Source organism: Aethalodelphis obliquidens, unplaced genomic scaffold (genome assembly GCF_003676395.1).
Source record: "Aethalodelphis obliquidens isolate GAN/ISIS:26980383/991018 unplaced genomic scaffold, ASM367639v1 scaffold20, whole genome shotgun sequence".
Classification (NCBI taxonomy): domain Eukaryota; kingdom Metazoa; phylum Chordata; class Mammalia; order Artiodactyla; family Delphinidae; genus Aethalodelphis; species Aethalodelphis obliquidens.
The window spans coordinates 19,130,659-19,146,487 of NW_020837964.1; the positions used below are offsets into that span (position 1 = coordinate 19,130,659).

Here is a 15,829-nt window from a genome sequence, read left to right on the forward strand (position 1 = left end):
GGTCAGTAACCAGCCCTGTGGCTCAGCCTCTGTCACCTCCAGAGGCCTGGCCTCTTGACCTGGAGTTTGACTCAGTGCCTCCCACCTCCCTCTGCTACATGCCCCAGAGCCCCTTCCCCAAGCTAAAAACCCCTTTTCTAGGACTAAGGGTGGGACTATATCAGGGCAGCCCAAGGGGCTTCCTGCCCCAGTCTGCCCCACAGCCCAGCAGGAACCTTTTCCAGCTACATGTCACTGCCACAGGCCCCTGGAAATGCCAGCTCCTGCTCTCCTGTCCAGGCCTGGGTCCAGAGGCCAGGCCCACAGGTGGGCTGGGTCTGGTGTTGGGAGGAACAGACCCTGTGCCTCTGGCCCTGCCCCTTCTCACACTAGGGCCTGTACTGTTCCCCACAGCTCTCCCAGCCCCCTACCAGCACTGAGCTTTAGCAGCCAAGCCACAGTCTTTGTTGTATACCCAACAAGATTAAAAATTCCAGATCTCACCTCCTTGTCCGAAGTTCTCAAACGGCCCCTTCCCTCCCCACCTCAGATGAAGCAGCCCAGCCCAGGGACAATGTGTAGGAAACGCCAGAGGGACAGTTTCTTCCTCACACCTGGCCCAAAGCCCTACAGGTGCCCCCAGCAGGTCCTAGCTTCTTCCCCACATGGTGGGAGACTCCAGAGGCCTCTCCCCAGCACAAGCCCCAGGACATGTCCTGCAGCAAAGGCATGTCTGTGTACCCTCATCCCAGCCAGATCCCAGGAGCAGTGATTAAGGCTGCCTGAGTCAGTGAGGCTGTTTTCAGCACACACAAGACACTAAAGAGGATAGCATCTCTGGGTAGGAAGGGTCATTAGAGGTCTAGTCCAACCTCCTAAACAGAGACAGAAGCTATAAGCTTAGCCTGGGAGGTCAAGGAAAGACTCAAGTCAGTGAAAAAAGAGGAGGGAGGGAAGGAGACAATTAGGCAGAAGGGACCAGGGAGGTGCACATGGGCAGGCCAGAGCTGGCGCCGGGTGTAGGGGTAGTCCCAGTCCCATGGCAGGCAGGGAGGATGCCAGCTTGGACCGAGCATCCTTGGTCCACATGCTTGTGACTCTGTAAGCCACAAGCACTCTGTTGAAAGGGCTAAACCACAACGCGTCTGCAACCCATCTCGATTCTGTTCAATCATGGTACCGTGACCATTATCCACGGTCAACAGGGAGACACCGAAGAATACAGGGGAGACAGTGTGTGTGTGAGTGTGTAATCAGATCGGCTTCCTGTTTGAGAAAGCAGTGTGGTAGTTGGTATTGAGAAGATTGGAAGGGCGAGACAGGAGGCAGGAAGTCAGGAGGTTCCTGCCAAGATGATGGTGGCCTGTAACAAGGGACTGGAGACACTGAGAAGGAAGAATTGATGGTATTAGGAGACTTAACTGCACTTGGGCTCCCCATTTGCACCTTGAACTCAACAGGGACTATTCTAAGTGCGGTGGGAAGTCTGAATGCAGGAGTGGGCATGTGGGGCCCTGAATGCCCAAGTCAGAAGCATAGCTAGAGAGAGGGAACAAGTACTCCCCCAGAACATTCTTCAAAGGAGGTGTCGTATCATCAGTTTTTAGGTAACATGGTGATGGTTAACGCTTAAAAAACATATTTTGAGGAGGCACTGGGAAAGAGAGGTAGTGAGAGGCATGGAGGAGGTCAGAGGGTGGTGGCTGGCAGCTTCCAGCCTGCCCGTGGGTCCTGTGGGTGGGTGTGCTCCTCTTTGCCTCAGAGGCTTGGGGTCTGTGACCATAGCCTCCGAGCTTCACCTCCAGCTGGCCTGTCTGTGGCCCCCACCCCACCCATGCTGCTGCAGTTGGGTTTTAATCAGAATGCAGGCTTGCTGCACTAAATTCCCCCTTGTCAGAATCAGCCTACATCCTCCCACTGGCCTGGGGGACATCTTTTGGAACCTTGAGTTTGCCCTTCAGCACAAAGCATACCCAACTTCACATCTCTCCCTTCACGCCTCTCAACAGGAGGCCGTCACGACCCACAAATGACGCAGGGGAAGGGCCAAGCAGGGTTGAGGACTGAGCTCAGACTGTCAGGAGTCTTCTTCTGGAAACATGGCTCCCAGACTAGGCCCCTGTTAATGGCGCCCAGAAAGGCATCCACTTGGGGAAATGCCTCCTGCCCTACCACCTCACCCTCAGCTGGCTGGCAGCCCCAGACCTCTCTCAGCTGGTGCCCCCAGACTACAGGCCATCCTTCTTTGCAGGCTTAGCACTGAGGGAGGCTGAGGACTCACGCTGGAGAAAGGTAACAGGGCCAGCCGGTCCCCACCGTCCTTCGGAACACCAGCCCCTCAACTGTAGCTGCCCAGGTTTGTGGCCCCAAGCTGTGGCCCTGGCCTGATGCCCTCATCTTATCTGCCAGCTAAGCTTGAAGGCAGGCTTAGCCTGCAGGGTTCAGAGCTGGCTCAACACATGTCTAAGAGCCAAGCAGACTTTATTTCTGCTGCAGCCTCTGCTGGTCAGGGTGCCTGTGCTTCTCCCCCCTCCACCCTTTGTGGCCACCACAGTGGCAGCAGCTGTGGCCCTTGGCCAACCTCACTGTCAAGGTTCAGCGATGCTGCAGTCGTAGCAGAAGTTGAAGTTGGTGGGGGGTGGGGGAACGGGGGGTGGCTGCTCAGGGATGGGCACATTTTCCAGCTCCAGCAACCGCAGCTTGGTTTCCATGGTCAGCAGCTGCTCCAGGTCCAGCCGTGTCTGCTCACTGCCCATGGGACTGCCCAGCAGGGCGCTCAGCCCATCTGTCCACAGGTGGAACTGGGGATGGGGCCATCTCCATGAGGGCCTTCCCGTCTCTTCCCCTGCCCGTCTGCCCGACTCTGCTCAGCCTGCCCGGACACTCACCTCCCGTTTGGATGGGGCAACGAAGTTGAGGTATGCCTCCTCCTCCCCGTGGTCATAGCTGACTGAGAAAGCCAACTCACAGACGTCCTGGGGAAGCAAGGGAGCCAGGAGCACTAAGCAGGGGGCACGGCAGGAGCGGGCGGGAAGGAGCCCCTGGTCCCCACTGCACTCACCTTGTTCTGCTTTCCCGAGCCCTTCTCCCGGACGTGGGGGCAGTCCTTGCCTGTCAGCAGTGCCCTGATGTCGGCCACAGGGACTGCAGGAAGAAGGTAGGGCTGACCACTGGGACCCCAGGCGGTCCCGGGGTGGGGCGGCAGTCTGGGAAGAGCAGGTGTCTGACCCCTACCCTGCCCTCCTTACGCTGCTCAGGCAGGCTCTCGGGGGTGGGCGGGCCGACGCCCTCCTCCACATCCCCATACTGCAGCACCTTGTGGTTGGGGGACAGGCAGCAGAACCACAGCTTGTCTGTGGGCAGAAAGGGTAAGAGGGAAGGAGTGACGAGAGGGACACGCCCTGACCCCAGCCCAGCCGCTCTCCAGCCCCACTGCCCAAGCAATGACCCTGGCGCCGTCGGCTGCTGATCTTGCGGAAGAGTGTCCCCTCGCAGAGGCGGAGCAAACGCTGCTGGCGGATCAGGCCCATGAGCTCTGGCTTCAGCTTCTCCCGCAGCTCCCTGGGGGAGGGGGGGAGGGGGCTCGCTGAACAGGACGACCTGGGCCTGAGTGAGGCCCAGGGGGCAGCAGGGAAGGTGGGGGCTAGGACTGGGACCCATCCCCACCAACTCACAGAATGGGAGGGGCCAGTGTGCCTTCCTGATGCAGCCGCTCTGTCTGCCGCAGGCGCAGGACCTCCCCGTAGGTGAGCGCATTCACCTTGGTTCGGAAGAGCTCCAGGGAGCTGGGCTTCAGGGCCAGCGTGCGGGCCAGCTGCTCCCGCACCACTTGTGTGACCTGGGGCCACCCCAAGCTTAGCTCAGGGCCTGAGTTCTGGGCCCCGACCCAGAACAATCCCCCGCCCTGGCCCAGGTTTCCCTGTTCCCACCCTACGCACCTTGTCGAAGTCTTCCTGAGTGGCCCGCATCTCCTTCCAGGTCTTATTCAGCAGCTGGATGCTCACACAGAAGAGCTCATGGAAGCTCTGGTCTTGGCCAAAGAACATGGGTGAAAAGTCCTGGGCAGTTTCGGAGCCTGGAGCGGGGGGGCAGGAGGGGCTCAGGGAGAAAGTGTGTGCAGCCCCTGGCCCTCTCTGCCCTTCCGTCCCCCGTTCCTGGACATGCTGTGCCCAGTACCACTCACAGGGCTCCCCGACATGGAGCAGTTCACACAGCAGCACAGTCAGCTGGATGCTGCTCCGGGCAAAGGGACACTCGTGCTTGTCCTCACGGCTGCTGTTCTCCAACACAAACTGGGGTGGTGGGAGCACAGGACGGGGTGGGGAGTCACGACTGAGGCTGTGGAGACCCCCCGCCTAGGTGGCAACCTGCCGTATCCCACCCCACCCTGTCACTGACCCGGCTGTAGGCGCTGGGCGCGTGTCTGGAGAAGTAGAGCATGTTGTCCAGGGCCAGCAGGCCAGGGGGCACGCGCTCCAGGTCCTGCGCAGGGTTGCTGTTCTGGGGGAAGGGGGAGAGGCAGCTGAGGAAGGGCCCAGCCCTCTGGAACAACAGCAGCCCTGGGTTGAGGCAAGGGCAGGGAGCTGGATAGGGGTCACTCACAGAGAAGCCCAGTTTGCGGAACTCGCGGGCACAGAGGGAACGGCGACGGTCAGCACTCAGCCCAGTGCCCAGGGACTCCCCCTCCGGTTCAAAGGCAGCCTGACGCAGGGCCTGCAGCTGCTCCCGCTGCTCCTGGGGTCGTTGTTGGAGTGGTGTTAAGATTGAAGATTCAAGGCCAAGCTCCAGCCATCCCCAGCCTCGTGTGCCCCAAAGGCACCTACCTGGCTGTAGGGGTCCAGTGGCGTCCGCATGCGTGGCTCCAGCAGCCCCAGCGTAAGGGCCTGCAGTACGTACAAGTGGTGAGCCATCTCGTCGCCCAGGGGCGCTGCACTATGGATGATGTGCTGGAGAACAGCCAGTTCACGGGTGTGAGTGTGGGCCACGAGGAGAGGAGCGGGGAAGGGTCTGCCTGGCCTGGTCCTTCCTACCTTGTAGATGAACTGGCGAAGGTTTCTCTGCCACAGGTAGTCAAGCATGTGCTGAGGTGGGTGGGAAGGGGACTCAGGTGATTTAGCCCCACCATGAGCACCCATCCTGCAGGCCCACTGTGGAGCACACTGCCCACCAGCTCCTCCCCCCACCAATCCAGCCACTGGTTGGACACCCACCTTACGTTCAGCAGCGCTGGCCCCCTGCAGCAAAGCTGTCAGCAGTGCCATGGCCTTGGTTTGCAGCTGCTGGTTCATCCTGAGACAGGAAGAGGGCTCAGCCGGCCATCCAAGGTCCAGCCCCGCTCCACTCATCTGCACCCCACCTCCAGACACTTACACCTGTAGGTGCACCAGCAGCCTATCCAGTGGCACCTCACTCTTGACCAGCTGGCCCAGGGCAGGGCTGCTCAAGGTCACACTCTCCAGCAACCCCAGGGCCAGGGGCTGCACAGATGCATCCATGAGGTTCATGTTCACATAGCACACCACCTTTAGAGGAGCAGGGGTTGTCACCACCTCAGCACCATGGAAGGCCAGACCCTGACACCACTCCACTGCCCCCACCTGTTACCCCTAGAAAAGCCCACCCACCTTCCTAACAAAGGGGATGCTGAGCGTCTCCCAGGACACCACACCATGCTCCATGAGCTCCAAGAAGGCCCTCAGTGCGAGGGCCAGCACCTCTCCTAGGCTGGGGAGACATGTGGGGCTAAGAGGACCAGACCAGGAGGCCCAGCCCCACCATGTCCACCACCCACCACAGCCCTGGGCTCACTCGTCCCCATCCTCAATGATGGAGCCTAGTCTCTGAAGCCCATCACGGCTGATGACTTCCCGGGTGAAGGTCATGTCTGGGGCCAGCAGAACGAGGTGCTGAAGGGCTTCCCGGCGCCCTTCACAACTCTCGCTCTGCAGCCCACGCAACAACCGCTCAGCCTCAAGGTCCTGCCAGGGGTGGGAGCAAGAACAGAGGTGAGGAGGTAAGGAGTGGGAACTGGGGATGTGGGGACTTGGGTGTCCACTAGGTGGGGCACTACTGGGCTGGAGCTGGGGTTAGGGCTGGGGCCTCCAGACCTAGGGCCCAGGTGCCAGTGGCGGGCAGAGAAGAGGCATAGCAGAGGGGCACAGAATGAGGGCATGGTCAGGAGGGACATTACTGGGGCAGTACTGAGGCACAGGATGCTGCCATTCTTGATCTCCGTGCGGTTCTGGAAAAGATGGCAGAAAATGAAGAGAAGTCAAGAAGGGCTCTGAGGATTGGTTAATTGGGGTTGTCAATAAGGGAGGATTTGGGAGTCAGTGAAAAGAAAGATCAGGTTCCAGAGAGTGGGATGATGACTCTGAGTCAGAGCCAGGTGGGTTAAAGGGGTCACAGAGTGGAATGTGGGGCGGGGAGGGGACTCACGTTCTCAGTGATGTATCTCCTGTGCCCATCAGCAAACTGTAGGGCATAGCGCTCAGAGTGAGGCAAGCTCCACCTGCGGGCAGCAGAGGCTCAGCGAGGCGGGTAGGGGGCGCCCTCTCCCTCCTGCCCTCCCACCAGCCACCCGGCATGCCCCGGCAGACCCGCACTCACGCGTCGCACACCTCCTTCAGCACAGCGGCCAGGGGTTTTGCCTACAAGTGGAACAGTCACTCACCGGATGGGAGTGGGAGTTGGGGAGGAGCCTGGGGGAGGGGGGGGGCTATTCGAGGGGAAAGGGGCAACCCGGAGGTAGGTGGTGGGGTGGACGGAGGCCAGACAGTCCGGGTGACCTGGTCCAGCTGGATGAGCTGCGGGATGGCGTCGCGCATCTGGACGGCGATCTTCACTACATTCCGCGGGGGCGCCATAGTCTACCCGAGGTGGGGGCCTCTGTACTTTCCAGATGTGCAACTTCCCGCCGAGGGCACACCTGGTCTGAGGCCCCTGAGGACGAAGGTGTTCCTCTGCCCGAGACTTGGTTCCCGTGGCCCGCACTCACAGCCCAGGCTCCCACTCCCGACAAGGCGCCGCGGCCTTCCCAAGGGAGCCAGAGCGGAGGCTAGTTCCGGGTTGGAGTCCCGGGGGTAGGAGGGTAGGAGGGTGCCTGCCCCGCCCCGCCCCGCAGAGGCGGCCCCGCCCCGCCCCAAGGTGCGGCAGGTGGGGGTGGGGAGGGCGGGCTGTCAGCACCGCCACACCTTTTCCAGAAAGTTGACCCGCCCGTTCCCACCACCAATCCAGCACAGTCCCAGGGAGGATCCCTGAAAGAACCAGATCAAAGACAGCCTTAGGCATGGTCTTTATTCATTTGGACACTGTACAAATATTACAATTTCCTTTTGTTGCAAAAAGTATAAAAATAATCTTTATATAGGAATCCATTCGTTACTGCAAATCTTTCTAAATCTCTGCAAATGGCTCTAAATGAGGATAAATGAATAAACAAGAGGGGGACTGTGGGGCAGAGGGAGGCCGGGCCAATCCTCAGGGACTCTCCCGACCAGATTCCTAGCTAGAGATCTCCATTCCTCCTGTTAGCAACCTGCCCGCCCCAACAGGTTCTCAGGGCCAAGGGTCCAGCAAAAAGGGAGCACACGAGCGGTACAGAAGGAGCTGTGTGATCCGCGTGGGGAGAAGTGAAGGAGGCTAGGCTAGGTGCTGGCAAGTGCCCAGCCCCACCCCATGCTTCCTCCTGGAGGGGGAAGGGCTGGCAGGTACAGGGCAGTGGGGCTGGACGAGCTGCCCTAAGGAGGGTGATGGAGGGTCCTTGGATCTGTGCCACTGGGTGGCAGCTGAAACTGAACTCTGGGAGGGCCGGGGGAGGCTACCAGGTAGGGGAAGGCCTCCAAAAAGGAGTGGCAAACACTTTGGCTCCACAGTGGAGAGGGCTAAGCCCCTTTCCCCTGCTCTCCCAGCACAGAACAGGTGTTGGTGCAGGAGTGGGACTTGTGGCCAGAACTGTGCAGTGAGGGAAGGCTGGGGAAGCCAGGAGTCTACGGCTCTCAAGCTGTGTAGGGGTGGGGTGGGGGGAGGTCCCCAGGCAGCCCCCAGGTTAGACAGTCTGTGTCCCAGCCACAAAGGGCATGCCCCTGTCAGTCAGAGGTTGAGAACAGGCACATCAAAGAGGTCACAGACACCTTCACTCTCATCCAGGTTGTAGATGTAATCGTGGTCTCCAGGGGGTGGAGAAAGGCGGAGGAGGGGTGCAAACACTGCAGAGAGCAACAGGCTGAGGCCCCAGGGCCAAGACCCCACCCAGCAGCCACCCAAACCCTGCCCACACACACTCACCCCCCACCTGCCTGGGCCACCTACCTTCTGAGGACATCAGCTCCTCCAAGAGCTCTGAGCTCATGCACTCTGGGGATGGAGGGAGAGCTCAGTTACATTCTGGCTCCTGCCTCTCCACCCACCAAAGCCCATGAAGGGGACCACCCAGCCACCATCAGGAACTTTACCCTTTGCCCAGGTACCGGGCACAATCATAAGGTCCTCAGAAGGGCAAGAAGACGGCCCTAACACCCAATGAGCTGTGCCCCTCACCCCAGCCCCAGGGAAGAACACAGCCCTACCTCGAGTGGGATCAAAGATTTCTGACAGCTCTTTGGGGAGCTCCAGAACTGAAAGACAAGAAAGCCATGCTCAAGGGCACAGAGATCCAGCCTGGTCCCACTCTAGCCCCCACTTCCCCAGATCCTTTATCACCCACCCAGGGGCTCCACACAGCTGAGATGTAGGCCCTGCACCAGACCAAGCCGGCACTGTCTGCAAGTCTCCCCTACCAGACCTGAATTCCTCGGTGCCAAAGGACCACTGTAGGTAATCGGTACAGCCCTTCTAACTCAGTGGTTTGGCAGAAGGGCAGCACACCCTCTCCATTTCTAAGCTCAGAGTACATACCCTGTCTGATGGAGGATACTCTGTCTGATGCAGGATGCCCTGTCTGACAGAGAATGTCCTGTCCATCCCTGCCCTTGCTAAGCACCTACTTGGTGCCAGGCTCAGAGACCACAGCCCAGGCCAGTCACCTGGCAGAGGAGGAGGCATTCTTAAATAGGGGATAGTGCTACAGGGTGATGACACTGCTACAAAGGTCTAACCAGGAGGACACACATGGGAAACAGAGGAAAGGAGTGCTGGAGCTGGATCACGAGGGATTTTATATGCCAGGTTTAGGGGCTCTGGTTTTATCCAGCAGACCTTTGGGAGCTGTTAAAGGTAATTTTGTAAACAGAGAAATGCCAGTCAGGCTGTGTTTCAAACAGATTCTTGTCAGTCGGGGTGAAGAAGATGCTGAAGAACTTAGGATAGAGGTGGCTGGCAGTGATCCTGAGTGTTAGGATACATGAGGCCATCCATGGGGGATGTCTGCAAGAGAACTCACTAAGCTGATGTGGGGTGGGGAGCAGGACAAGGAGGGAGGAGGAGATAGAGCTGGAGTTGACCCCAGGTGTCAGGCCTGGGTGACTAGGGCCAGTGGTCGGGTATGCACAAAGGTGGAAATCCAAGTTTCAGTTGAGGACACATGGGAATGAAGTGCCCACTGGATGTGCAGAGGAAGGCACGTGGACACAAGAGGTAAAGTTCAGGCAAAAGGCCTAGGCAAGATGGAGGCTGGGATTCATCTACCCAGAACTGGGGCCCTCCACAGGTTTGGAATGAGCCAGAGATCTGAGAAACCAGATTTAAAGCCATGCCAGGGAGAGGTCAGAAGAAGAAGCCAATTAAGGGAGAAGAACCAAGAGCTGACATCGTTAATGCCAAAGGAGAAAAAAGAGCATCAACACAGAGCAGGAGAGCACCAGAGCAAATTGGCCAGAAACCTGCTGGAGCTGGCTGTCAGAGCTGGGCAACTTATCAAGAGTAGCACTGGTGTAGCATGGGGTGGGGGTTTGGGGTCCTGACTGCCGCAACCCGAAGGCTGACTAGGAGACCAGGGTATGGAGTAGAATGGAGATGACTTTATCAAGGAGTCCAAACACAGAGGATATAGGGAAGAAGAAAGAGAGAGACACAGGCGATGAAGTGTCATTTAACGAGGAGAGACTTAGCAGTGCTTGAGGGCCGAGGAGAATGAGTCCTGGAAAAAGCAAACACTCAAGTCACAAGATGGAGAGGAGACACCCGGCAGATGACACCACCTCTCCTAAGAACATACTGCCCACCTTTGGAGCCTGAGGGCCATACCACAGCCCGTTCCCCAGGAGAGCATTCACACCTTCCTTGAGACCAGGGTCCAAGGGGTGGCAGGCAGGGCTTGAGGGAGGGCCAGGGAGTTCTGTGTCAGCCCAGGAAGGAGGCAAAGGGGCACCAGCACCAAGCCAGAGGCCAGGCTCCTCACCTTGGCTGGCAGAGCTCTGGTTGATGGCAGGGGGCTGGCCAGCTTTGGCTGAGGAGATAGGAGAGTTGGGTTCCAAGCCCAACTCTTGTTTCTGACCTAGGACTGTCTGAGGCTGGGTTCTCATTGCTGCCAAGGGGACAAGTACTCACCACCTGTGGGGTCTGCCTTGATGGGCTCAAAGGAGGTAGAAGGGTTGGGTCCGGATGAACTGCTATTGCTGCTGCTGCTGCTGCTGCTGTCCAACAGGGCAGAGGACTGCAGCGGCCGGGTGTCCAGTGCTGTCAGGCCTAGCGGGAGGGAGCTGAGCTCACCACCGTCCTTGTTATCGGTTCCAGGGATAGCACTCACTGCAACCACATCCCCCAAACCCAGTCACTTGGGGACAGGAAGCAGGGTATTGAAGCTGGCCCTGCTAGAAGCCACAGCCAGGATGATTAGCACCCTAGTTACTAGGCCCAAGGAAAGTTAGGCACTGCCCATCACTCCCAAAAAGGTAACGTGAATATCAGTCACTGAAGGAGACAAGGGCATGAAGCCTGCAGGAGGGAGACTCACGGACATGGCCCCTGTGACCACACTTCAAGAGGGGCTGCCAGGGCAACTGTGACACTGGCAGATCTGGGGGAAAACTGCCACCACTAATGCCCTTCACACAGTCAGAACTTCCCTGTTAACAAGGGCCATTCGCTGCACTAGCAAGGAGAGGCCTGCGGGATGGGGGAGCAGGAGAAAGAACACCACAGGGTCCCTTCCACTCTGAGTACAGCATTCCATCACACAGAGGTATTGCCTCTTGGGCCCCAGAAATCACCCCATCACCACCACGCCATTGTGCCTCACCTGTGAGCTCAGCGGCTGGACCGGCCACCCCCTGGGCTTCGGTGCTGCCGGGAACAGGGTTGGGGGTGGTCACCTGGGGACTGCTTGGGCGTGAGGCATCCTGGGGCGGGACCAGAGCAGGCTTGGGCAGAGGCGGAGGGGTAGAGACAGTAGGTGGGCTCTGGAGCAGATCTTCGGGTGGCGGCACAGGTACCGCCACAGGTGGTGAGCTCCATGCCTCCTTGTTCACCAGCAGCACCTCGATGGGGCCACTTATGCTCTTCAGGTGAATCTGGTACTTCTTCTGCCCATTGAGGCCCTACCGGTGAGGGTGTGGGGTGGAGGACAGGTGGAATTGGAAGCAGGCCCGGCTCCTGCCTGACCCTGGGCAAGGGCCAGTGTCCTCTCCCACCCTAGGCTGCCCGTTCTCCTAGATAACCTCAAACCCCAGGCCTCCCCCTACCTGCCCCACCCGGGACTTATCGGGCTCCACAGCCAGCACCCGCCCTCAACCAACCCCACATGGCTGGGCTGAGCACCCACCTCTGGGATGGGCACCTCCAGGCTGGTGCCCGATGGGGCCCGGATGGCAAGGAGGGTGTCTCCTAGGATGACAAGGAGGATGGATCAAGGCCCACGGGATCAATCTGAACTGAGAATGGAGTGCCTATCCCTTAGAGTAAGGAAGGAGATCATGGTCTCTGAGGGGCTGGACAGTAGGCTGGGGCAGAGAACTAAAGCTTTTCTCCTCCTAAGAGCCCAGGGGTCAGCAATCAGAAAATCTGGGTTCAGACACATAGAGCAAAAGATTGCTGGCCATGGGCACCTCACTTGATTGACGGGGCTGCTCCCCAAGCGTAGATGTTCTAGCCAAGGCCAACATCCCTTCCCCTGAACCAGACTGGGAGAGGCAAGATGAACAAGAAACAGTTCCTGTACCTACAAGGCAACTAAACTAACTGTAGATTGGAAGTGGGCACCGTTGCCCCCTGCATACAAGCATACATGAACATGCAAACACACGTTCTCCCTTGTATGCTTCTGTCACACGTGAGAAGCCAAACCTAGGGGACGATGCAGGTAGGGATTGACCCAGGGACCCAGCCCAGGATTCTTGTACCCTCTCAGTATGGTTAGCCTCCATAGGGTCCCAGTGACCCTCAAACCCAGGACTTACCCTGTCTGGTTCTTCTTTGGGCGGGCCCCAGGAACCCTCTTAAGAGACAGAAATCTCTTGGGCACTGAGTCCACTGCTCAGGGCTGTGGCTCAACCCATCCCCACCCTCATCTCCCCCTACCCAGGCTCTGCTCACCAGCAAAGCATCTGCAGATGTCCTCATGAGTCACGTAGGCCAAGGTGTGGGGGTTAAGGAGAACGGCTTATGCCCTGCCCGTGGCGACAGATGGCTGACCACAGAGAAGACCCAGCTCTCCAGCAGAGGTCTGACATATATGCTCTCAAAGAAAGTCCTGAGGCCTGGGGTCTACATGGGGAGGGATCACAGTCCAAGACTGGTGGGCGAGAGGCTCTGAGGAGGGAGCCTGAGGCTGGAACCTGGCCAGGAGCTGTAGGACCACCCTCCCAAGAGGGATAGGGACTAGTGGACCACAAGCAAACCCAGCTGGACTAGAGGGCCCCTCGCCCACTCCCCTGGAGCAGGGACTGCCAGGAGGATATCAGCTGTTCTGCACATCCTCTGTGACGTTCCGGATGCTCTGCTGCACCCACACCTTGTGCTGGTCTAGTTCTTGCTCTCGCTGCTGCAGCTCCTCGATCTCTGCCTTGAGCTCAATCAGCTTGTCCGCGATCTCCCGGGTATTGCAGCCAGGCCCCACGCCCCTGAGCCCGGGGAGTGGAGCTGAGAGGGGCTGCCAGGAACTCTGGGTCCCACGGCCCCTGCTCTCTCTTGCACCCTCCACCCCACACCCCTGACGCTTCTGGGTAGGAGATCCCGTTGCCCTCCCTGGTGCCCCCACTCACTTCCACTGGATGCTATTCTTGGATTTTTTCTCGATCAGCCCGATACCTTCCAGCACGTTAGTAATGTCATAAATCCGCCGCTTCTGGCGAACAGCTAGGGTGTCAGCTGCCTGGCAGGCAGAAGAGAGTGGGGAATGCTCAGCCCCACTCTCAGGTGAGACTTAGTCTGGAGTAGTCTGAAAAGGGGGTGGCCTTGATTCCAACCCTCCTCCCAGGCACTACAGCAACTCGGGACTGTGGGGCGGGAAGAGGCCTGGCGCCGCCTAAGCTGATGTTCTGATGCTCTTCTCCCCACACCTGCCGGGGAGGGCCACGAGGACCAACACCTGCAGCCCCAAGCCTGGCACATAGCTGACGCCCAATGGCCTCGGCCGAATGAATGAAACAGCTCCCGGCCTCCCTCCTGTGAGAAAGCACATGGATGGCGGCCTGTTCTGAGGGCTCAGCTGGGCCGCCCCGGGGGTTCCCGCTACCGGCCCAGGCCTGGTCCACCATCCCCCCTGTCGCCCCTTAGCCCGGGCCTCACCAGCTTGAGGTCAAGCACGCCGTCCTTTGCCTCCTGCAGAAGCGACACGAACTTGGTAGTGAGAAGTCCCAAACTCTTCTCGTGCCGGCTTGGGGTGCCCGGGGGCGGCGGCGCCTGTGGCCCGGCCTCCGCCATAGCGCCCTCCCGCCACCTCCCCTCAGCCAGGCCAGGCCAGGCCGGCGCCGCCGCCACTTCCGCTTCCGTTCCTGGCCTCCAGGCCGCCGGCGCCAGCATCGCTGCTTCCGCTTCCGCTCCGCACCCTCCCAGGGAATCCAGCACAATTCATCTCTGCGAACACAGCCGAAAAACTTCGGGGACCATCAACAATTGTCCAACCGCCGAAGAGGACGAAAATAACCCCAGGATCCCCGGAGACCAGAGTTGTTAAGGAAGGATGTGGAGGAAGTCTTTGGGCAGCCCCGGCAGCAGGGAAGGAGGAGCCACTGGAACCTTACGGGCTGGCCAACCTGCCCCAACTCCACTAACTCTACCCCAACCCTCATCTCAGGAGAGGAGACTGTGCTGCCTGATGAACCCAGTGTGTTTCCCCAAACCTGCTCCTAAAGGCTGCCACACTGTCTTGGGATCACCCATCCTATTGCCGTCCTTCACTTCCTGCCAAACAGCAAGCACTAACTACATCTAGCTTGTCCACTTGTCTCCATCCCCACTCTCTTTCCCTGACCCCAGCCTCATCTTTCTCTTATCTCCACACTGCAGTGCTCAGAGGCCATGGGATTATAACCACTTTTCAACCAGTGCAAACATGTTTACCTATGTGTAAATATATGTAAAGCGCTTAGAGCTGTTCCTGGCATGTGGGAGGACTGTGTGTTTGCTAGTATCATTTTGTTATTTTTAACATTGTCATTATTTATTATTGTTTACTTTAGGTCAAGTTGTTTGGGAAACAGGGATGTGCCTGCAAGAAGTTTACTGAGAAGCCACACTTGTAAAGGAGTAAGACAGGCAGAATCGGGCAGAGAGGAGAATTAAACTGCTATGCAGTTAAAATAGAGGCCTCAGAGACTTCCCTGGCCGTCCAGTGGTTAAGACTTCGCCTTGCAATGCAGGGGGTGTGGGTTCGATCCCTGGTCAGGGAGCTAAGATCCCACATGCCTCACGGCCAAAATACCAAAACGTAAAACAGAAGCAATATTGTAACAAATTCAATAGAGACTTTAAAAATGGTCCACATCAAAAAACTCTTGGGCTTCCCTGGTGGCGCAGTGGTTTAGAGTCCGCCTGCCGATGCAGGGGACGCGGGTTCGTGCCCTGGTCCGGGAAGATCCCACATGCCGCGGAGCGCCTGGGACCGTGAGCCATGGCCGCTGAGCCTGCGCATCCGGAGCTTGTGCTCTGCAACGGGAGAGGCCACAACAGTGAGAGGCCCGCGTACCGCAAAAATAAATAAATAAATAAAATAAGCAAATTTATTTTTTTAAAAAATCTTTAAAACAGAGAACTTTAAAAAAAAAAAAAAAAAAAAACAGAGAACTTGGCGCATCCTACTCGGAGCTCTGAAACTGGGGTGACTCTTCCAAGGCCTTCCAAGGCAAGGGTACCTGGCCTTTATACCCTAACATTGACTGAGAGACTCAACTGTGAGACCTCAGCAGCCTACATTTCTGGCAGCTGGGGGAACAAGTATCTTTGTCCTGAAGGGTGGATTCGGGTAGTAGCCAGTGTCCACTACATTATTACTACCTAGTAGTCCCTTCCATGGCTCCCTTTAACTCCCAAGACAAACATAGCTTTCATAGCCCTTCCACCCGTCTCTGCGATCACCTACCACACACCGTCTTCACGACAGCCTGTCATCTCTTGCTCCTGTGCAGAGGCACACCCACCTCCGAAGGGCCCGTCAACACAGTTGTCACACTGTGATGTTGCCTACACCCATATTTGCACACCTCGCTCTCCATCCAGGTTGGGGCCATCTAGTTCATGTCTGTATCCTGAGCACAACAGATCCTGCATAGGCTGCTCAAGTCTCAATGATCACAGGGAGTACACCCCCCCTCCCCGAGAGGAAGTGGCGCCCAGCCCTCCCCACTCTGTCCCACAGTGCAGATGCTCTTTCCTGTTGGGAATAAAGTACCAGAGACTCAGCTTCCTTCCTTTCTGCATGTGGCCTTGGAGAGGGCGGGACCTTGGAGGGAGGAGGGAGCTCCTGGGCAGAGAGGTG

The 15,829-nt window shown here is 58.2% G+C and overlaps 2 protein-coding genes across 7 annotated transcripts; both read right to left on the reverse strand.

Moving 5' to 3' along the window:
- Positions 1 to 1,595: 1,595 nt before the first annotated feature.
- Positions 1,596 to 7,062, reverse strand: ELMO3 (engulfment and cell motility 3). Of its 4 annotated transcripts, none has more exons than XM_027119616.1 (20): positions 6,768 to 7,062; positions 6,589 to 6,629; positions 6,418 to 6,490; positions 6,170 to 6,220; positions 5,788 to 5,957; positions 5,604 to 5,703; positions 5,350 to 5,501; positions 5,190 to 5,268; positions 5,010 to 5,060; positions 4,803 to 4,925; positions 4,582 to 4,713; positions 4,378 to 4,479; positions 4,163 to 4,271; positions 3,918 to 4,054; positions 3,654 to 3,817; positions 3,428 to 3,540; positions 3,228 to 3,332; positions 3,041 to 3,123; positions 2,868 to 2,954; positions 1,596 to 2,764 (listed from the first exon to the last, which is right to left on the reverse strand). In XM_027119616.1, exons 1-20 carry the CDS (start codon positions 6,843 to 6,845, stop codon positions 2,756 to 2,758), a joined length of 1,959 nt encoding a protein of 652 aa, XP_026975417.1. In that variant the 5' UTR covers positions 6,846 to 7,062; the 3' UTR covers positions 1,596 to 2,755. The 4 variants fall into 4 exon arrangements, with proteins under 4 accessions (XP_026975417.1, XP_026975416.1, XP_026975415.1 ...); XM_027119615.1 differs by having other exon boundaries at positions 1,596 to 2,780; positions 4,803 to 4,862; positions 6,768 to 7,061; XM_027119614.1 differs by having other exon boundaries at positions 1,596 to 2,780; positions 6,768 to 7,061.
- Positions 7,063 to 7,256: 194 nt separating this feature from the next.
- E2F4 (E2F transcription factor 4) lies at positions 7,257 to 13,809 on the reverse strand. Of its 3 annotated transcripts, none has more exons than XM_027119621.1 (10): positions 13,642 to 13,807; positions 13,116 to 13,225; positions 12,813 to 12,974; positions 12,448 to 12,491; positions 11,678 to 11,739; positions 11,156 to 11,453; positions 10,465 to 10,662; positions 8,547 to 8,594; positions 8,290 to 8,334; positions 7,257 to 8,186 (listed from the first exon to the last, which is right to left on the reverse strand). In XM_027119621.1, the coding sequence occupies exons 1-10, from the start codon at positions 13,774 to 13,776 to the stop codon at positions 8,071 to 8,073; spliced, it is 1,218 nt and encodes a 405-aa protein (XP_026975422.1). In that variant the 5' UTR covers positions 13,777 to 13,807; the 3' UTR covers positions 7,257 to 8,070. The 3 variants fall into 3 exon arrangements, with proteins under 3 accessions (XP_026975422.1, XP_026975424.1, XP_026975423.1); XM_027119623.1 differs by having other exon boundaries at positions 10,465 to 10,602; positions 13,642 to 13,806; XM_027119622.1 differs by lacking the exons at positions 7,257 to 8,186; positions 8,290 to 8,334; positions 8,547 to 8,594 and adding an exon at positions 8,601 to 10,054 and having other exon boundaries at positions 13,642 to 13,809.
- Between the last annotated feature and the right edge of the window lie 2,020 nt (positions 13,810 to 15,829).